The sequence below is a fragment of the Littorina saxatilis genome, linkage group LG3, assembly GCF_037325665.1.
Source record: "Littorina saxatilis isolate snail1 linkage group LG3, US_GU_Lsax_2.0, whole genome shotgun sequence".
Classification (NCBI taxonomy): domain Eukaryota; kingdom Metazoa; phylum Mollusca; class Gastropoda; order Littorinimorpha; family Littorinidae; genus Littorina; species Littorina saxatilis.
In genome coordinates this window covers 45,172,529-45,196,126 of record NC_090247.1, presented here as the reverse complement: position 1 = coordinate 45,196,126, position 23,598 = coordinate 45,172,529, and the positions used below count along the sequence as shown (strand labels likewise).

General features: G+C 40.0%; 1 protein-coding gene across 3 annotated transcripts in view; it reads right to left on the bottom strand.

Moving 5' to 3' along the window:
• Window positions 1-23,598, bottom strand: part of LOC138962487 (NADP-dependent malic enzyme-like) — a 68,338-nt gene that overhangs the window by 24,132 nt on the left and 20,608 nt on the right. For all 3 annotated transcript variants that reach the window (XR_011454524.1, XM_070334334.1, XM_070334333.1), the window contains exons 4-7: window positions 9,394-9,469; window positions 3,510-3,671; window positions 2,288-2,391; window positions 1,357-1,466 (exon numbers count right to left, since the gene is read on the bottom strand). Coding sequence is in view for 2 of the 3 variants with exons in the window: in XM_070334334.1 (XP_070190435.1) it covers window positions 1,357-1,466; window positions 2,288-2,391; window positions 3,510-3,671; window positions 9,394-9,469 (452 nt within the window). In the remaining variant the exon portion in view is untranslated. The remainder of the gene's footprint in view (window positions 1-1,356; window positions 1,467-2,287; window positions 2,392-3,509; window positions 3,672-9,393; window positions 9,470-23,598) is intronic.

The following is a 23,598-nucleotide window of genomic DNA, read 5'->3' as shown; positions in this document are numbered from 1 at the left end:
TCCCTGTGGGTTATTGTGCATTTTGTTGCACAACCAAAATGATGACAAAAACGATGTTTGGTGGCTTGTTGTCAGACCAGCACTTTGTTGTTGGTCCTCGGGGAGCATATCGCCTTTTGTCTCATATTTATCAACCGCGGCCTTCGGCCTTGGTCGATACGGATGAAACAAAAGACGATATGGTCCCCTTGGACCAACAAAAAAGCTGGTCTGTCAACAAGCCACCAAACATCTTATAATGTTGCTAAATAAATCATTATTTACGTAAACAATGAATTATTTACGTAAACAATTAATTGTTTAGGTAAATAATGAATGGTTTACGTAAACAAACAATTATTTAGAATTGTTGTACATTGTTTATAAACAATTACTTATTTAGCACATGAGCTTCTAAATAATGATTATTTAGCTAAAACTGGTGAAAAAAACATGAAAAAGTATCCACATAATTATTTGACAAATGGAATGCCATAACAAGCTGATCCTCCACCGTACAAGTGAGCAAATATCGTAAACAGTCTTCGTCTGGAAAATACTGTATAATCTGCCAATATATCTCTGCCTCATGCCATCGTAAGTGGGGCAATAAAAAACAACATGGCTTTCGTCTTCAGCAGTATCCGGGCAGAAAGGACAGTCACGACTGGTGTCAGAGTGAGAGTAGCGATGTCGATGGGGATGAGAGAGAGAGAGAGAGAGAGAGAGAGAGAGAGAGAGAGAGAGAGAGAGAGAGAGAGAGAGAGAGAGAGAGAGACTTTGTGTTCAAAATATCATGACTTCTTATGTCTACAGACAAATGATTGATACTGTAGGCAAACATGATATTCTGAAAGTGTCAAAGCAATCCACCAAGTCATTGCTGAAATACAGCGCTTTTTGTCATGATACCCCTCAAAACTTCTGTTTGTGACCGTTCATGCGATTAAATTACCTGCATCAGTAGGAATAGCATAGCACACGAAAAACGCAAGCAAGCTAAAAAAAACAAACATATTCTGGGTAGATAATTGATTCAACTTTATTTTCGTATGTAAAAGTTGCAAAGTTTTGCCTCTTGTGATTTTTCGTCGATTTTTGTCTGGTCGATTTCGAGGGTACCCTTATTTAAGCGGCGGTCACGTGATCCCTACAAAATAAATCTTGAATCAAAAAGGTGATCCAGAAATTCAAGTGAACGGATAGAAAGTTTGAATGAAATGACCCGGGAATTAATGCTTTAATTTGTGTGCAACATTTGTCGCAATAATGTTATGGCCAAGCGTATTTCAACAATACAAATCTTTGTCATCTTCTGATAATACGTCCGTGGAGGGGAAGCTGGGGTGTTGGAAGGAAGAGAGCTGTTGCGCTTACCTTGAATGTCGTCGTTAAAAGTGCAGTAACTGTCTCTGTATTTTTGCAAGAAACGGAAAGCATTGTGATTGCCAAAGTCCTCAAACTGGATTAGGCAGGTTTCTCCGTACCTGAAACCGCACAATCAATCAATCAATCAATCAATCAATCAATTTATCATTTTATCAATCAATGAATCTTACTCGCAATGCCACATCAGCTTCAAATATCACAGACGGAATTTGTTATTTAAACAACAAAACAAGAGGCGAAGCCTTCAAGGCTCACGTAAGAAATAGACAAACAGTAACACAAACTCAATCACTCCGTCACACATACACACCCACACACACAGTAAGCTTTGGTGACACTGTGCAAGAAAGAGAGACACTAGATCTAGATCTGTCTGTCTGCATGTAGCCTACTTACAGGGACACGACTGCCAAATAGTCTCGGCCCGCTCAAAATAACAATGACCGAGACCACACACACCACGCGAGAGAGAAAGACTACAGGGAGGCATGCCGTCATGATGCATTAATTGACGTCAAACACTTTTGACCGTGACGTAATCTTATGCGAGCTTTATCCATAGTCTTGGATAACCACTCACACATAGACTCGGAAATGTTAAAGTTTCTACCACAGACATACACACACACACACACACACACACACACACACACACACGCACGCACAAACGCACAGACAGACAAAGTTACGATCGCATAGGCTACACTTCGTGAGCCAAAAACAACTTTTTTTTAATATATTTGTTTAAACAAAATCTCCTTTCATCTTCGTAAGTACCTGATATATATATAAGGGTATAAGGGGGAAACACACTATCCACATGTGATAAGTATACCTGATAGGTATAGCAAAAAAACCATACTCTACTTTTCATTTGTGCAGAATGTGAAAGCAACTGTCAGGTTTTGAGGTGTCTTACCTCTCAACCACTGCCTTCATGAACTCGTCCACCAGTTGATCGTACTTGTCCCCACGATCACGTTTCTGTTTCAGTCCGATGTACAGCGGGTCGTTGCGTACACTCTGTTCACATAAGATCGCCGTCCTTACACTCTAATAGTTATAATTATACACTGCATAAGGGATTTTTGAAATGAGAAATTTGACATGATAGCATTTAAATGATAAAAACCGAGACAAAGTAGCCCTAGTGACCTAACGGAGGCTCTGTAAAGACTGAATTTACCTTGGTGGCCGTATTTTTTTCTTGCACTAAAATTAGCGCTATAGCACGGAGTGTCCTTAGCAAACAAACAAACAAACAAACACAAAAAAGCAAAAAATCAAGCCGGATAAATTCATCCCGGTTTCGACCTTGACGCTCGATCTTTACCTCTGTGCGCTCAAGCCAGCTTTTTTGTTTGTTTGTTTGTTTATTTGTTGCTTAACGTCCAGCCGACTACGCAGAGCCATATCAGGACGAGGAAGGGGGGGATGAAGGGGGCCACTTGTCAAGCGATTCCTGTTTACAAATGCACTAACCCATTACTTGTGTCCCAGCAGGCTTTAGTAAAACTAAATTAATACCTACTGGAAGATTACCAGTTTCCAGTATGTTAAAACAGGCTTAACCTATCTACTGCTGGGCTTACATCAGAACACTAACAGATTAAACTATACATGAATCGCGAGACAAGCGGCAAGAGAAGAGATTTTTGGGAAAAATACAGGTGAATGAGCAAGAAGGCAGAAAAAAGAAAAGAATTCATGAAGAAAAAGAGAGCATGACAGGAAAGAGGAACCAAAAATCTACCTAACAGCAAACTAGAAAGCTCCTGCGGTTCCAAAAACAGGAGGGGCCTTTAATTTCATAACCGCAGTGCCCCACTGCGGGAGCTCAAGCCAGCGCCACTGTTCAAATCTCATATCCATCGTGAGCGATTGAGAGGAGAGAGAATGGCAAAGTGAAAACAAATATAACTGCCAAACGTTGCAGTGACAGTACTGAAGTTAGGAAAATTGACAAAGATACGAGAAGAGCAGAACGTTGCAGTGCTATTCTGACATCAGACATACTGAGAGAGAGAGAGAGAGAGAGAGAGAGAGAGAGAGAGAGAGAGAGAGAGAGAGAGAGAGAGAGAGAGAGAGAGAGAGAGAGAGAGAGAGGAGCAAACAGCAGAACGTCAAAGTGCTTCACTGACGTCATTGTTGGTGCCGACGTCGAGGAGGATGGGGAGACAATTCCTGGGGTTGACGCCGGCCAGGGCGGTGTAGAGCGCCAGCTTGCCCACGGGAATCCCCATGCCGAACGCCCCCAGGTCACCTAGACCCAGGATACGCTCCCCGTCCGTCACCACGATTGCCTGCAACAACACAGAACGCCAGCTCCAGTCCCATGTTTCTTATCCTGCTTTCTGATTTTCAAAGGACAGCTTGGAAGAAGAGGCTCAGCCCTTAATCTTAATACATTTATTTGGTTAATAAAGTTTAGAAGTTTTTCTCCTCGGATACTGGGAAACTCCTCCGAATGGTTCTCACTTGCAGTGAGTTTGTTTCCTTCTATATTCAGAGCGCTTACGTCCCTTTGTTTCTTGTATCTAATAACGTTTAGTTCAGTTCCAGGGAACAATGCATAAGTTAAAGGCACAGTATGCCTCCCGTAAACCATCACAGATACTGTCAGGCTTTTACACACAGTACAAACACCCTTCCATTTGAACGCTCACCAAACGGGAACATCCTAGGTGCCCTACGTAAAGAGCGAGCAATTTTCAAAGAATTTATTTTTGCGTGGTTTATCTTACCCCTGAGCCATCGTGAACCCGTGTGATCCAGTTTCCCTTTATCACAATGCAGTCGTCAGTTTGTAATTTGAATGGGGCTCGCTGTGAGCTTATCTGCAATAGCACGTTATGTACCTCTGACTTTTCACGAAAAAAACGAATGTGATTCATTATGGGGGCCAGGAGGCCCCCATTCTATACGGATAGTTTCGAGGTTGACCATGGGCAGCGCCATTTTGTTGTGAAATACGTCATCAGTTTGTGTACACAGGAAGTTGTGACATCCGTCACCCTATGGGAGGGGTGAAGGCAAAATTGGTCATCACTGAGTTTGTGTAACAAAGGAAGTTGTGAAATACGTCACTCTATAGGAGGTGTGACGGCAAAATTGTTCAACAAACACATCAAAGGCCGATCTGTGCAGGGTTAACCGCAACAAACTCAAACCATTCATACTACTCTGCATTTGAGTGACTTATATACCAACATTTTTATGTCTTATTTTCAGCACAGGTGTAGGAAAAATCATGAACCAAAATGTTATTTATTTTCTAATTTAACATTTGTTTTACAAATTTGACCATGGTCTTTCAAACATACAGTGACATTAAACATTATTATGTTAAAAAAAAAAAGAAGAAAAAGAAAAGCTTTTGTGCACAAATCAGAAAATACATTGTATATTTTACCTACAGGCCAAACAAGAGATCCAAGCAAGTTGCACTGATCTAAAAACAGGCGCTTGCATTTGGATGTGTCCAATGATAGTAGGTTTGGATTGGATTGGATTGGATTGGATTGGATTGGATAAGATTTACAGTCCAGTGAGGTTACCCTCATGGAAATTCGGGCTGCTTTCTCCCCGGGGAAAGCGAGCTGCCATACATACGGCGCTACCCATATTTTTTTTTTCCTGCATGCGTGTATTCATGTTTCCTGAGACTTAATGCTGTGTGAGATGGAATTTTTTTACTTTATTCCAAGTCCCACGGGTATTTGATGGACATTTTTATCTATGCCTATACAATTTTGCCAGGAAAGACCCTTTTGTCAATCGTGGGATCTTTAACGTGCACACCCCAATGTAGTGTACACGAAGGGACCTCGGTTTTTCGTCTCATCCGAAAGACTAGCACTTGAACCCACCACCTAGGTTAGGAAAGGGGGGAGAAAATTGCGGCCTGACCCAGGCCTGAACACGCAACCTCTCGCTTCCGAGCGCAAGTGCGTTACCACTCGGCCACCCAGTTGGTTGTGATCAATCAGAATAATGTAGGAATAAAAATGTATGACAGTTTGGTATGATGACATGTAATTCACATATGCTGAAATATAAAATCATACATCATATAATATTAATATGGCTGTTGCCATGACCATGAACCCCAAGAAAGGTTTAATGTTATGTAAATCAAAATACCAAAATCAAGCACCTATTAATCTGGTCTACGGCGCGGGAAGATTGAGGCCTTCGTAAACGTTCAACGTTGGCCAATAATGATTTTAACAATGTTGTGTCGTTTTGTATTATGTTGTATTTTGTTGATCAATTGATAAATATGTCTTCCCAACATATTACAAATCAAACAGAAATAAAGTCTTAGAGAACTACAATAATTATTGTTGCCGTCAAAACCTTGCAAGGCCTCAACAGTTCTCACGAGATCAGTTACATCTCTCTCTCTCTCTCTCTCTCTCTCTCTCTCTCTCTCTCTCTCTCTCTCTCTCTCTCTCTCTCTCTCTCTCTCTCTCTCTCTCTCTCTCTCTCTCTCTCTGTGTATGTATGTATGTATGTCTTTGTCTGTGTCTCCCTCTGAGTCTCTCCGCTTCTGTCTTTCTATGTCTGTCTCTGTCTATGTGTGTGTGTGACTCTCTCTCTCTCTCTCTCTCTCTCTCTCTCTCTCTCTCTCTCTCGCTCGCTCTCTCTCGCTCTCGCTTTCTCTCTCTCTCATCTGACTCTTGGCACGCAGGTCAAAGCAGAGGTTAACTTGAGTGCACGTGTACCTAGGAGGGGGGTGATTTCTTGAATTAGCTGAGGGCGGAAGGAAATCGCTCACCTTCCACGTCCAAAACGTAGTGATATTGACACGCCAGATTAGTGCGGTAGCGTATTGTGATAAGCAGGAAAGCGCGCTTTTCTGCTGGTATTCTTGTTTACTTCGCAATTTCCGGAAAACATCCACTTTCACTTTGAGACTGTTCTGTTTACATTCGACACTATCAAAACCACTTTGCAATACTGAAATAATTTTTTCTGTGTTCGAAAGCTACAGCCAATCGTTATTATGTCCCCTTACTTAGGTACAGTTTTATAAGATTATTGGCACATGTAAACAAAAGGAATTAATTAATGAACGCTACAAAAAGGGCAGCCTTTAACCTCCCTGTTGTCACTCAGCATTTTTTAAAAAATTCTCATCCACACTTTCAGCACTTCCCCCACCCGCCCTCCCTATCTCAGATGTAATTTGTAAATGACGTTTTCAGCCTTCAATCCACTATTTAACATAGTAAGTCAAGCTTTTCAAACCTTATTAATAATTGCTTTGATGTTTTGCTGATGTTCAGTTTATTATTTAATAAAGATCTCATGGTTCAAAATTTCATATTGTTTTTTTCAAAAACGTGCGTGTGTTCCATTTCAAACTAACCTCACTGATGTGAACTCCATTATTACTGTCACATCTGTTTTACAAATTACACCCATAATCCATACCAACGCGCAAACACACACACACACACACACACACACACACCACAACTACACACATATGTACTCGTTACCATTAGCCAACGCTCGTCACAACACTGTCAGTCTCAAGTCTAAATAATAATAGTATAAATCATAACTAATTTTCTTCACATCATCATAGACATAATGTTGCTTCACATGTTCTTTGTACAATCGTTGGTTTTCACAATAAATATTGCATTACTGTAATTGTCTTCTTTTTCTTTAACAATATCTTTCCAAAAACAAAACTCAAAGACCACACAAGCTATTGCAACCTACTCCTATCTCTGGTCTCTCTTCCTGGGTACAATGGTACCTAAGACTTACATTCAAATGCTTACATTTCCATGCTACCCACATTGTCAAAATACCAATAATTATTCAAAACAAATGTTAACTACTACCTAACTTCTTTTCAGACCCACACCCATTATTATACACACATTTCACATTTAAACCATTAGTCGGCCCCCTGTCGATATTTATCGACTAAGTTCCTTGTAAGAACTCTAGCGATGGCTTTTGACTGCCTATAAACCGTCGTCTGCTATGAAAATCACGACCTTGCGTGACCCTGCTTTCGGGCTTTTCAAACTTTCAAAACTTTGAATTGTACTGATCTTGTCTTGATGAAAAAAGAATTCTTTTATTATTTAAGAATGTTTGTGTAACAAGCTGAGAATTTATTATTTAGATTTTAAAAGTTAGGTCTTGCGCCAAAACGCACCACGGTCCGAATCATTCTGATAATCATCGCTCCACGGCTATCGCCAGTTTAAGGGAAGTAACTCATTTTTGACCTGAGTTCAGGATGGGTCCGACTGAGATGGAGACAATCCGAAAAATTATTTCTTTGAAAATTGCTCGCTCTTTACGTACGGCACCTAGGATGTTCCCGTTCGGTGAGTGTTCAAATGGAAGCGTCTTTGTACTGTGTGTAAAAGCCTGACAGTATCTGTGATGGTTTACGGGAGGCTTACTGCCCGGGCGTGATTTCCGGTATCATAACAGCCGTCCAGCACCAAAACGAGGCGCCATTGTTGTAGCAGGCCAAGTCCACGAAAATAAATTCTTTGAAAATTTCTCACGCTCGACAGAAAGCAGCCAGGATGTTCCCGTTCGGTGAGCGTTCAAATGGAAGTATGCTTGTACTGTTTGTAGACGCTCGGGGAGCTCTGTGATGGTTTACGGGAGGCTTACTGTGCCTTTAACTAGCAGAGCCTTATTAAGCAACAAATAATTTAAAGGCACAGTAAGCCTCCCGTAAACCATCACAGATACGGTCAGGCGTTTACACACAGTACAAACACCCTTTCATTTAAACACTCACCGATTGAGAACATCCTAGGTGCCCTCCGTAAAGAGCGAACAATTTTCAAAGAATTTATTATTGCGTGGTTTATCTTACCCCTGAGCCATCGTGAACCCGTGTGATCCAGTTTCCCTTTTTCACAATGTAGTCGTCAGTTAGTCATTTGAATGCGACTCGATGAGAGCTTATCTACAATAGCACGTTTTTATGCACGAAACAAACGGCTGTGGTTCACAAGAACTCTAGCGATGGCTTTTCACTGTTGAGACTGAGGAACGGCGATGTGCCGCATAAACCGTCGTCTGCTACGACCCTTGCGTGACCCTGCTTCCGGGCTTTTCTTTTTTCAAACTTTCACAACTTCGAATTGCACTGATCTTGTCTTGATGAAAAAAGAATTCTTTTATGATTAAAGAATGTTTGTGTAACAAGCTGTCAATTTATTATTTAGATTTCAAAAGTTAGGTCTAGCGCAAAAACGCACCACGGTCCAAAAACATTCTGATAATCATCGATCCACGGCTATCGCCAGTTTAAGGGAAGTAACTCATTTTTGACCTGAGTTCAGGATGTGTCCAAGAAGTGTTCGAGACAATCTGCAAAATTAATTCTTTAAAAATTGCTCGCTCTTTACGTAGGGCACCTAGGATGTTCCCGTTTGGTGAGCGTTCAAATGGAAGGGTGTTTGTACTGTGTGTAAAAGCCTGACAGTATCTGTGATGGTTTACGGGAGGCTTACTGTCCGGGCGTGATTTCCGGGATATTCATAACAGCCGTCCAGCACCAAAACGAGGCGCCATTGTTGTAGCAGGCCAAGTCCACGAAAATAAATTCTTTGAAAATTTCTCACGCTCGACAGAAAGCAGCCAGGATGTTCCCGTTCGGTGAGCGTTTAAATGGAAGTATGCTTGTACTGTATGTAGACGCTCGGGGAGCTCTGTGATGGTTTACGGGAGGCTTACTGTGCCTTTAAACTGACACATGATCTGGAACCAGAGTCTGAACATTATATTAGCACTATATATCTCCTGATAATTGAGAGCGGGCAACAGTTCGAAACTGAGATTACATGAATTGCGAAGATTTTCTTCGTCACCTGAACGGATAAATGCACAATATGTGTGTCCGCCATTTTTGCACACATTTACGTTAACAGCGAGCTAATAATGTCATCAGATCAAAATATAAGTAAACGGTGTTTACAATCGTATATCCTCGCTCAATGAAAAGTCCCTTCTTCTACGATGTGTTCTCACCTTAACATCCTCAATGGGCCAGTTGCCCAGAATGCTCTGTACGTGGCCCAGGTCATGGATGGTAATATACAGACCCCTGCAACACAGTTAAAGAAATTATTCGTTAAAAATGGTGATAAAATGTGGTGGGAATCATGCAGCGAGAGAAGAAAACAGCTGTTGAAACGGCGAAACAGAACAGAACAGAACAGAACGGAACAGAATGACTAATGAAGGCAACGGTCAAACCACTCAAAATGATACAAAAGGAAAATGCAAATTACGCGGCACCGCCCCCACACCCCCACACCCCCCCCCCCCCCCCCCAAAAAAAAACAAAACAAAAAAAAATGAAAAAAAACGTTCGGGGATTTCATACCCAGGAACTCTCATGTCAAATTTCATAAAGATCGGTCCAGTAGTTTAGTCTGAATCGCTCTACACACACACACAGACACACACACACACGCACGCACATACACCACGACCCTCGTCTCGATTCCCCCCTCTACGTTAAAACATTTAGTCAAAACTTGACTAAATGTAAACAAGTCGCGTAAGGCGAAAATACAACATTTAGTCAAGTAGCTGTCGAACTCACAGAATGAAACTGAACGCAATGCCATTTTTCAGCAAGACCGTATACTCGTAGCATCGTCAGTCCACCGCTCATGGCAAACGCAGTGAAATTGACAAGAAGAGCGGGGTAGTAGATGCGCTAAGAAGGATAGCACGCTTTTCTGTACCTCTCTTTGTTTTAACTTTCTGAGCGTGTTTTTAATCCAAACATATCATATCTATATGTTTTTGGAATCAGGAACCGACAAGGAATAAGATGAAAGTGTTTTTAAATTGATTTCGACAATTTAATTTTGATAATAATTTTTATATATTTAATTTTCAGAGCTTGTTTTTAATCCAAATATAACATATTTATATGTTTTTGGAATCAGAAAATGATGGAGAATAAGATGAACGTAAATTTGGATCGTTTTATAAATTTTTATTTTTTTTTTACAATTTTCAGATTTTTAATGACCAAAGTCATTAATTAATTTTTAAGCCACCAAGCTGAAATGCAATACCGAAGTCTGGGCTTCGTCGAAGATTGCTTGACCAAAATTTCAATCAATTTGGTTGAAAAATGAGGGCGTGACAGTGCCGCCTCAACTTTCACGAAAAGCCGGATATGACGTCATCAAAGACATTTATCAAAAAAATGAAAAAAACGTTCGGGGATTTCATACCCAGGAACTCTCATGTCAAATTTCATAAAGATCGGTCCAGTAGTTTAGTCTGAATCGCTCTACACACACACACACACACACACACACACACACACACACACACACACACACAGACAGACACACGCACATACACCACGACCCTCGTCTCGATTCCCCCCTCTACGTTAAAACATTTAGTCAAAACTTGACTAAATGTAAAAAGAAGAAAAAAAATATTTAGTCAAAACTTGACTAAATATAAAAAGAGAAAAAAATATAAATCAACTTGACAGACTTTATGATTACAGAACTATGATGACATGTCAAGAATCATATAAAGGAGAGTTGGGTAATTGAACAGTGGGGTATCTGACCGATCAATTACAATCACAGGGCCTATTTTGCAAGTGGTATTAATCCCTGGTTTACGCTTAGTGTAATGATGTGTTTCTATTTGAATTATTGTATCGTGCCTTTCCAATATGGCTGCAAATAGCGGAATTATACATGACGTTTTTGAAGGATAAAATTAGATCAGTTTCTCAATTCACTTGAACATATGTCCTGGAGCATCCGAGCGATTAAAAAAAAAGAATGACATAATCCAGAGCACCGAGTTCACACTGCGTGTTGCATACTCACTGTTGCATGTGCAATACGAGCGCATATTGTGTGTGTATTTCTTCACATATAAAGTACTAGATGATTACCCGCTTCGCCGGGTACCGGCTTCGCCGGGAAGAAGTAGAGCCGAATACCAGGCTGCGCCTGGGACCCGGCTTTGCGCAAAACACTGGAGACCTTCTAAAAATAGTAACGTGCAGTGACCTTCTAAAAATAGTAACCTAGTAACGGGAATATGGATTGACGCCACACGGAGTAAGGGAGATAATCGCGGCTGAAAACATTGGAGAAGATAAGGAAGAGTTACTGGTAGTGGATCCCGACAACAACAACAACAACAACAAAATGGGTTCAGCGCGCACAGCGCTGCGCGCTGAGAGCACGTGTTGAAATATCTCATCGATGAGGTTGTGTCCGGGGTGTAGCTGAATACGGTGTCCAAATTTGAAAAAGATCCACCGAGAACTTTGGCCGTGCATCGCGAACAGACAGACAGACAGACAGACAGACAGACAGACACTAGTCGTATATATATATAATACTAGAGGAATACCCGGCTTCGCCGGGGTGAATCGCGAGACAGAGACAGACAGCGTGGCGGTTCACCACATTCACCTTTGAAGGCGAAGTCCTGTCAAACGGGATTGAGAATTTTAGAGCTTATTTCTTAGCCCTATATTATCTGTTGTGGCTTCTCAAATGCCAGAACATACAGACAAACAAAAGCCGCTAGACCCCATCACAAACAGAACTCTAAAATCCACAGGTGTTGCCCACACACACACACAAACACACACACACAGAGAAGCCGTATATATATATATATATATATATATGTATATCTATATCTATAAGATAGGTGACAGTGTATTTTTCGCGTGGCTATAAATTGATTCGACCTTTTCACTTTGACAGTAAGAACAACTTACGGGTGCAAGGGAAGCGTTCTGGACAGCGCAGTGACATTCTAAAAATAGTAACGTAGAAACGGGAATATGGATTGAAGCCACACGAAGGAAGGGAGATAAACGCAAAACACTGGAGAAGATAAGGAAGAGTTACTGGGAATGGTGAAATGAACAGAAAAACCAAAATCGGTTCAGCGCTGCGCGCTGAGAGCACGTGTTGAAATATCTCATCGATGATATTGTGTCCGGGGTGTAGCTGAATACGGTGTCCAAATTTGAAAAAGATCCACCGAGAACTTTGGCGTTGTGATGTGGTCTAGCGGCTTTGGTGTGTCGGTATGGGGGCCCGGGTAGCTCAGGTGGAACCAAAATCGGTTCAGCGCTGCGCGCTGAGAGCACGTGTTGAAATATCTCATCGATGAGGTTGTGTCCGGGGTGTAGCTGAATACGGTGTCCAAATTTGAAAAAGATCCACCGAGAACTTTGGCCGTGCATCGCGAACAGACAGACAGACAGACAGACAGACAGACACTAGTCGTATATATATATATATATATATATATATGAGGCTTTGCCAAAAGGTGCTGGGGGGGTGCTTGGACATTTGTGACAAACTAAACCTTTTCAGTTGATTTTTTTTGGTGTTTTAAGTGATACATTAGTCTTTGATGAACACATTTGTGTAATAAAAGAATGGTTTGTGCATTTGGGAAATGTGTACGGTTTGATAATATGCCATAAAACGCCAATTTTGAGAAAAGCCACATGTGCAACAAAACTGACCACAGAAGCCATTAATATCATTTCATACAACTGGTAATGATTTATTTCTAGTAAACAGACCCTGCAGAAGCATTATCAGTCTTTAAAAGTACATTTGGAGCCAAATCTTGAATGCAGTGTCACGTAATGTCGCAAAACGCTCAAACATCATAAAAGTCAAAACTGATACTTTCTGCTAAGTAACCACAAGAAGTATAAACCCTAAAATAAAATATAACACTTCAACAGAAACACTGACACATGTTAAAAATATCCCTAAAAGTTGTTACAGTTTGCTCAAACTAGTTAAACATGTTGTTGTAGGTGTCACGTGTTACAAAAATATTGATGGACATGAAAATATTCATAATATTTGAAATAACAACCAGAATGTTATACATACACTAACTTTTCATTTACAATCTAAAGATTAGGTTATTTATGGAATATGAAAACAGAAACAATAGCAAAACATGTTAAAAGCAAGTCATAACAGCATTCTACGTGTCACATGTTACACTGTGTGAGTGGACATGAAATTATTCAAAATGTTATAAATGACAACTGTGATATTAAATAGACCTTTAGGATACATTCATATTTTGAAGATTAGGTAATTATGGAACATCAAAGCACCACAAAAAAAGTAACATCATGTTCAAAACAGGTCAAATCTGCGTTCTACCTGTCACGTGTTACATGGAGTCAGTGGACATGAAATCAATGAAAATGTCAAAAATAACTACAATATTCAAACAGACATTTAGAATACAGTTTTAACCTAATGTCTATGTACATCTGGAACAAGGTTCTCAATCAAATCGAATTTTTTTAATTAGTTGTACGTAAAATCCTAGCAAAATCCAAATTTAAAAAAAAAAAACTTTGATTTTTTTTTATGTTGGGGAGGGGGGGGGGGTGGTGTTAAAACAATCTCATGAAAATATTCCTTCCCCCTGCTAACCCAAAAGCATTTTTTCAGCTTTGGCTACAATATTTACAAGGACATATATGTCTCCTCCTAAATCGTTGCACGGATATGAACGTATCGTCCTGAATCGTAACACGGATATTAACAAAAACAGAGGATCGAATTTTTCTTCAATCAAATTTGCCTCCAAAAGTAGCAAGCAGTTGTATATAGGTTACACAATATGCAAGATAATCAGAACTCGGAGTGTGTAAGCTATTTATCCCATTACTCCGACGTTTTCATTAAAAACACTTACTTTTTCCACTAAAACCTGCTCGTGCCTGTTTTCAGCTTGCCAAAAGCCTCCGCAGTCGAAATTCATGTCAATGAATTCATGCGCATAGCTAGTTCCCATTTGTCAGCATAATGGACGGCGTCATTCGACTTGTATGTAGACATTCAGTCATTCAAATTGCTTATAAAAAGGTCTGCTATCTGCTTTTACATTTTGAAAGTCATTTTAAAATATCCTTGTGTATCATGTATATGACATCGACTTTCGTTATACTCAATTCGGCATACCGGGTTTATATTTTTACCAGAATTGCGCACGATAATGGCAGCGCAACAAATTCAGTTCGGGCCGTGCTGGTTTGATCGTTGACCCAAGTCAGTTTGCATGCAGTGTTACTGTTTGTCAGTCGGGGATAGAAATGTTGGCTGTCATCGCGCTGTTATGTTTTGGTTTTCACACGTGGATCACTTACATATTCAGTCGGTCGGGTTTTGTGTGTGTGTGTGTGTGTGTGTGTGTGTGTGTGTGTGTGTGTGTGTGTGTGTGTGTGTGTGTGTGTGTGTGTGTGTGTGTGTGTGTGTGTGTGTGTGGCCGCCCTTCGTGGTCGGCTGGGCGTTAAGCAAACAAACAAACAAACTCTCTCTCTCTCTCTCATTCTCTCTCTCTCTCTTTCTCTCTCTCACTCTCTCTCTCTCTCTCTCTCTCTTTCTTTCTTTCTTTCTTTCTCTCTCTCTCTCTCTCTCTCTCTCTCTCTCTCTCTCTCTCTCTCTCTCTCTCTCTCTCTCTATCTCTCTATCTCTCTCTCTCTCTCTCTTCAGGAACCGACAAGGAATAAGATGAAAGTGTTTTTAAATTGATTTCGAAAATTTAATTTTGATAATAATTTTTATATTTTTAATTTTCTGAGCTTGTTTTTAATCCAAATATAACATATTTATATGTTTTTGGAATCAGAAAATAATGGAGAATAAGATGAACGTAAATGTGTATCGTTTTATAAAAACTTTTTTTTTTTTTTACAATTTTCAGAGTTTTAATGACCAAAGTCATAAATTAATTTTTAAGCCACCACGCTGAAATGCAATACCGAAGTCCGGGCTTCGTCGAATATTACTTGACCAAAATTTCAACCAATTTGGTTGAAAAATGAGAGCGTGACAGTGCCGCCTCAACTTTCACGAAAAGCCGGATATGACGTCATCAAAGACATTTATAAGAAAAAATGAAGAAAAAAAGTCTGGGGATATCATACCCAGGAACTATCAAGTCAAATTTCATAAAGATCGGTCCAGTAGTTTAGTCTGAATCGCTCTACACACACACACACACACACACACACACACACACACACGCACACACCACGACCCTCGTCTCGATTCCCCCCTATACGTTAAAACATTTAGTCAAAACTTGACTAATTGTAAAAAGTAGTCCATCTGTAAACTCTGAATATGCAGATGACCTCCATAAATTATTCAATTGTACTCTGAAATCAAAGACAATGACCAATGACAGTTGAGATCGAAACTCGGTTGTGATGGGATATCCATAGGATATCCATAGGATATCCATATGGTTGTGATGGAATATTCAGAATAATCACCTCCTCAGCTAACAGAGATAAAGAGGCAGGTCATGGGATAATATAAGCTAATTCAATTCGTCGGGAGAAGAATTATGGGCAAGTGTCAAACATTAGATCTACAAAGTGTCAAACGTTACGTATAGATCTACACCTTACCCTGAACAGACAGTACAATATTTTCTCAACTTTACGGCTCGTCGTCTCCATGATTTTAATCGAATCGGTGACCGGAAACGCCAAAGAAGCAAAGCTAGTGGTTTCCACGCTTTTGAAAAAAATACTCGCGAAACTTCTTTGTGAAAATTGCAAAAATAACAAAATGTGTCAAACGTTACTTTCGGACATTAAACTCCATCGATTCTTTTTAGCTGCTAGATACAATAACTTCGCAAATTCTGACTCAAATGCAACACACTGCTTTTATTTCCTCGAACACGAAACTATCGTTTTCATCCAAAATGGCGGCCATTCAAAGCACCAAGACCGGCGAAAATCGAATCTGTAAACAAGTTGGTCTGCGGACATGAGGCCTTCGAAAATAACCGGGTATTTACTGGGCGAGGTTTTCGGTAAATTCTGGTTCTAATTACGATTGTTGCACATTCTACTAAGAGTTGCATGCTTAGACTGTATGAAATACGCTGATTAAAACCGATAAAGTGATGCAGACCATGAAAAATCGAAAATTTCCCGAGGACACCAAAATGTCCAAAATTTTTCGGGGCCGTTTCTGGTGTATGTTTAAAACATTTTATTTTTTATTTAACATTCACAACAACAACAGGCTTCAAAACATTAAAAAAAGCATTCATCAAACTCCCTTTTTCAAAGCACAATACATGTAAACATGTTGGGGTAATCCAGTTAATTACACTTGCTTTCCAAAAATACATGGGTCCGAAATGGCACCTTTTGGCAAAGGCTCATATATATATAGAGAGAGAGAGAGAGAGAGACAGAGACAGAAAGACAGAGAGAGAGACAGAGACAGAGAGAGACAGAGAGAGAAAGAGACAGACAGAGAGAGAGATAGAAACTAGTTAGTACAGAATATGTTACCACTGCAAAAGAATTCAGAGAGAGAGAGACAGAGAGACACTGACAGACAGACAGACAGAGAGAGAGAGGAGGGAAGGGGGCCCTCGTTGGCCTTCAACAACAGCTAGTATGAGGCATTCCTTGATGGGTCAACAGCAACTTAGACGTCGAAATTCAACAAGGATGTTTTGCTGCACAAATTTATCAGACCATTCGCAGTCAACATCCGCACATAGTGACAAAAACTAGTGAGGGCAAGGTCACTTTATGCCTTGTAAACCAGGAAGGATGCTGCTTGTAGCATCATCATCCAATTCTGAGTGGAGACGCGTGCCAGGCATAAACCAGCGTGACTCTTAGTGTAAGAGTTCGTTGTTTTGTCACTTTGAAGTATACGTGTTTCTCATTCCAGCGTCGCGGACGACGCTGGTATCTGCGGTCGGGAATAACTTGCCACAGGAGAATAGTCTCCAAGCCGCGACGCTGGTATCTGCGGTCGGGAAAAACTTGCCACAGGAGAATAGTCTCCAAGCCAAAGCAATTGACTTTGCCACAGGGCGCCGCCATGAGCAAAACTCTCCAAGCCAAAACAATTTCAAAGCTGGCCGAGTCAATCCGAGACTAACCGAGAGGACCACGGCTGTTCCAGGCAAGCGAAGGCCAGCGGTAATTCTTTGGGCATATCAGCGCAGTTCAAGGTTGCCAGAGACCAAAGAAGCGCTTTACTCAGGTCGCAGCGCGCGGCGGCTCACTGGAGGAATGTTTGAAAACTATCTGTGCTCGACTGCGAGCAGATGACTTGTACTGGCAGAGCGCGAATGCAAATTCTTGTAGGCATACACAGACGCAACATAGCATATACAGACAATAACACCCACAACACTTCAATAGCCGCATATGAAAGGAATAAAAAGAAATCCGCAAATCGCGCACAATACACCAGTTAGAAAAACAAGGAGTACCAAAGCGGCGTGCAGAAACTAAACTGACTCAGTCGGAGAGAAGAAACATTTATCACACGATGTGGATAGCAAACATTAAAATAAAACAGATAAGTCAAGCAAAAAATAAACACAAATATCGAAAACACAATAAACAAAGGTGAAGCAAACAAAAAGAGATGCTTGCCGACAGTCAGTGTGTGTGTGCGTGGTTTGTGCGTCAGCGGGTACGTGTGGTGTGTCAGTGTGTGTGTGAGTGTGCGTGCGCGTGCATGCGTGCGTAGGCTACGTTCTTGCGTGCGTGCGTTCGAATGAGAAAGAAGAGAGAGAGAGGATTGAAGAATGAGGTCACGCTATCTGTCACATGAATACATAATTATACACACACTGAAGGCTACCTCGGACACGAACACTTGCCAACAACTGTGGTTGGACATGCTTTTGAAATGGAATATTTTTTCGACATGATTTCTGGACATACGAATCCCGCTGTGTTGCCTACTGATGTTGCGAATGATGAAGGTTTTGATTTGACTGACCTTGAGGAGGGATTGCATCAGGCGTTTATCGTCTCAAATTATATCCTTGCTACTTTTCAGGAGTCAACTATTGCCATTCATGGTAACTTGGATAGTCAATGTTTTTATTTGTTTGATTCCCATCAAAGAAACAGAAATGGTAACCATTCTTCAAATGGCGCTGCAGTTTTGATGTCATTTAATTCCTTTGCAGAATTGATTGATTTTCTCAAAAGCCACTGATTATCAATGTGTTTATCAATTAACACCTGTTCATTTCTGTCCAACTGCAATGCAAACTCAATGTGGAGGAAACAAGGATTCATTACAAACAAGTCATCCCTGTACATCAACAGATTTATGTACCTCAATCAATACTGCTAGTATGAGTGACAGGAATCTAAAAGAAAAAACAACCAAACGCAAATGTACCACTACTTCTACGACTCGTTTGAATGTAAAACAGAAATGTAACACTATCTGTGACAATGACGGTCCTACGACTCGTTTGAATGTAAAACAGAAATGTAACACTATCTGTGACAATGACGGTATAGATCGAACCCACGACTACGAAAATTTGTGTCAGACTTTTTTGAACAGGAAAATATGCCTCTGTTCAACAGTAACCAAAACATGGAAGATGTTTCTGAAACTTTACAGAAATGTAACACTATCTGTGACAATGTTGCTTTTGAATTGAACCCACATCAGCTTAAATCTGTGTCTGACTGTTTTGTTGAACAGGAGAGAATGTTCCTGTTCAACAGTAGCCATAACACTGAATCTGACGTTTTTGAATCTTTTCTGTCATCTAACCCAATTGCTCATGACTTCATCGATCTTGAACATGCCTACTTTTCAAAGAAAGACAGACGAAAGCGAAATCTGCATGTTAGCCATCTGCCTGAAATGGTCAATGCACTTTTGTAAAATTGTCACAGCTGTTATGCACTTTTGTGAAATGGTCAGTGCTGTTGTGCACTTATGCAAAACTTGGTGCTGTGCTGTTACCATTTTGTTCAAATGTTTAGTGCAACTTGCCACTATGTAATCGCTGTATGCGCTTTGTGGTAATAATGCACTGTTGTGAAAAGTTTGCGCAAAATGTTGGCACTATGCATCATTGTTGGAGCACCCTCCTGTAGATGCACCATGCTGAAAAATGTACTTATGTGAAATGTTTCGTGTAAATTATTGTCACAATAATGTTTTGTGCGCCCCCATGTATGTGTTCTGTGCTAATAATGCACGGTTGTGAAATGTCCGTACAAATTTTGTGGCACTATGTAATTGTTAGTGCATCCTCCTGCGGATGCTTCGTGCTAAAAATGCACTTCCATTAAAATATTGTATGCTCATGTCAACTGGTACTATATTTTCAATTGTTTCTCTGTCAATTTCAGATGTTTGTTTCCAATTACTTCAGTATCTCCCTGTTGCAATTCGAGGTGATTCATTATCATGTGCCAATTTGAGGTGTTTAATTCTGATTCCTGTATTTACAAACATTCCTATGACACCTGGTAATGGTTCTGTTGTTTTTTTTAAATTTGTATTTTGTTTTTCTGCAATAAATATTTGAAATGGATCTGAGACTGACTTACTACTTTTAGCACTCTTTTTCACCACATTCCCACGTACAGATATTGCAATATCAACTCATCCTTTCTACCTGTTTCAAACAAGCTCTATTTTTTAATTAAAAAGTGGTTTTTTCTTGTGGCTGTTTGATCAATTCATAGCAAGCATTGACTGAAATAAACAATTTATATATCCAGCACAACATGCAATTCATTAACTTTTGACCCTAACCTTTAACACTTCCCAAAATAAATCTTTGGTGGACATTGCATCGACGCTGTTCATTTTGAATGAACATTTTTCTTGTCGTTATTGTTGAGAGGTGGTCGTGTCCTGGTTTAGACGAGCTAGAGTAAACACAAGGTAAATTTAACTGGACGACCAAACTCAGGATTGTGCGTTGAGACTTCAGGCAAATGAAAAATGTTGGGTATCAAGTTTCATTGTGCTAGCTGTTAGTGCTGAAACGCTGAAATTTTTCAAAGAGTTGGTTTTTTGCAAGATAATAAATTCAAGATAATCCGAGGTATTTGTTGAAATATACTTTCTACGGCGGTAAGAACCTTCGTTAGACCGAATCAATCTATTAATACTGCGAGAAGCACTGCCCTCTAATGTTGCTTGTGTGTTGGCGCCAGTGGGAATGGAAGTGGATGTGGTTATATGCATTCTCTAACCTGTTCTTTAAAAATGGGTAGTTAAAAATAGACTGTTTGATAGGTTGTATGTTACAGTAAATTCTCGAAACTAGGAAATTTGCGAAATCCCTGAAAATTTCAGTAAATTTGTGAATTTCCTGTTTCACTCGGGGATTTCACGAATTTCCTAAAAATTCTAGGAAATTTGCGAATTTCCTGAAATGAGCATGCCATTTTTTCACAAATTTACTGAACAATGAAAAACGTTTCAGTAAATTTGTAAAATTCTTTAAAAAAAAAATAAAAAAAAGAGTCCGTTTTCTTTATTTTACATTGTGATTTTGATAGATTTACTGTTAGAAGAAAAAACAAGTCGCGTAAGGCGAAAATACAATATTTAGTCAAGTAGCTGTCGAACTCACAGAATGAAACTGAACGCAACGCAACGCAGCAAGACCGTATACTCGTAGCATCGTCACTCCACCGCCCGTGGCAAAGGCAGTGCACGTGGAATGGACAAGAAGAGCGGGGTATTCGTTGCGCTGAGAAGGATAGCACGCTTTTCTGTACCTCTCTTCGTTTTAACTTTCTGAGCGTGTTTTTAATCCAAACATATCATATCTATATATTTTTGGAATCAGGAACCAACAAGGAATAAGATGAAAGTGTTTTTAAATTGATTTCGGGGAAAAAAATTTGATAATAATTTTTATATATTTAATTTTCAGAGCTTGTTTTTAATCCGAATATAACATATTTATATGTTTTTGGAATCGGCAAGTGATGGAGAATAAGATAAACGTAAATTTGGATCGTTTTATAAATTTTTATTTTTTTTTACAATTTTCAGATTTTTAATGACCAAAGTCATTAATTAATTTTTAAGCCACCAAGCTGAAATGCAATACCGAACCCCGGGCTTCGTCGAAGAGTACTTGACGAAAATTTCAACCAATTTGGTTGAAAAATGAGGGCGTGACAGTGCCGCCTCAACTTTCACGAAAAGCCGGATATGACGTCATCAAAGACATTTATCAAAAAAATGAAAAAAACGTTCGGGGATTTCATACCCAGGAACTCTCATGTCAAATTTCATAAAGATCGGTCCAGTAGTTTAGTCTGAATCGCTCTACACACACACACACACAGACACACATACACCATACCCTCGTTTCGATTCCCCCTCGATGTTAAAATATTTAGTCAAAACTTGACTAAATATAAAAAGAAGAAACAAGAGGCGAAGCCATCAAGGCTCACGTAAGAAATCGACAAACAGTAACACAAACTCAATCACTCCGTCACACACACACACACACACACACACACACACACACACACACACACACACACACACACACACACACACACACACACACACAGAAAGAGCATAGGTGAAACTGTGCAAGAAAGCGAGACACTAGATCTAGATCTGTCTGTCTGCATGTAGCCTACTTACAAGGACACGACTGCCAACTAGTCTCGGCGCGCTCAAAATAATAATGACCGAGACTTTCAGTACTTCCTTCGCGTGACGTCTAACCCTCTTACGTCATAATGTGACGTCAATGTGATGTGACGTCTTCAAATGTTAGAGTTTCTACCACAGACATACACACGCACATACGCACGCACGCACGCACGCACAGACAGACAAAGTTACGATCGCATAGGCTACACTTACGTGAGCCAAAAAATTGATTTGAGCATGATTTGAACCGAACATCTTCAATTTTTGGGTCCGACACACTACCAACCCGCCACGCCTGCCACATGAAAGGAAAGTGAAAATAAGTTATAAGAAGTTTGTGGTGTTGGGATTACAAAAACTCATGTAAAAACAGCTCACACCTGAACTACCAAATCTGACAGACCATAAGCCTTTGCAGTTCAGTCCGCGTTTGGTTCATGTTGCTGATAGGCAGCCCAACAGGATGGCAGGCAATGCAGATGTTGAACTGAAGTTCACCACAGAACTTTTCAGACAACGTGAGGAAAATAAAACATATTGTTTAATCCCAAAGTCGGAATATAACAAGATTGTGGAAGATGTCAAGACTGCAGCCGTGAACAACGCAACCAAAAGTCGACACGAATATTATAACCTGGCGAAGTGAGTTTATCTTTCTCTGTCGGTCTCTCTGTATGTCTATTGCTCTCTCTCTCTCTCTCTGTCTCTCTGTCTGTCTGTCTGTCTGTCTGTCTCTGTCTCTGTCTCTGTCTCTCTCTCTCTCTCTCTCTCTCTCTCTCTCTCTCTCTCTCTCTCTCTCTCTCTTGAGTGTAAGAGAGAAATGGAAGTATGATGGAAAGATAATGCCAGCGGTTAATGTTTATAAGTATTTAGGAATATTGTTCTCCACAAACTCAGTTTTACCGCCACTTGTTGTGACCTTGCAAGCAAAGCGAAAAACGCATTGTTGTGTATATTACAAAATTTGTCCAAGCTTGGTAATAATAATTTGAAAGTTTATTTAATATTATTTGATTCTCAGGTTTTGCCAATTGCAATATATGGAGCTGAACTGTGGGGTCTTGAGAATTCTGCATTACAGTCTGAAAAAGTTCATTTATTTGCCCTAAAGAAATTTCTTGGTGTTGGATCACGCACACCCAACGATTTTGTGTACGGAGAGATGAATAGGTATCCCATTTATGTGAATGCTGCAATACGTTGTGTTAAATACTGGTTGAAGTTGTTAAGAATGGACGTAAATAGATTGCCACATAAAGCCTATAAAATGTTGCGTGAACTGGATGAAAGAGGTAAAAGAAACTGGGTGTCTAGCGTGCGTTGTAAATTATGTCAGAATGGTTTTGGGTTTGTATGGATGAATCAAGGAGTGCAAGATTTCAGAGAAAGATTGATTGATTGTAGATGGCAGGAATGGAATTTTCATGTTCAGAACAGTGATAGATTTGCGTTATATAGGACATTTTGCACTGTGCACGAAGTAAAACCTTATTCATTATTGAACATGGATAGGCATTTGAAAATTATTATGACAAGATTCCGAGGTGGAATAACAGAACTATTTCGTGCACGTTAATCGATATAAGAGATACGATGCGGATATGTTGTTATGCCCATTGTGCAGGGAACGTAAGGAAGATGAGTTTCATTTTGTGCTTTGTTGCCCCGCACTTCGTGATTTGCGATGCCAGTTTATTCCTGCTAAGTTTTATAGAAACCCAAG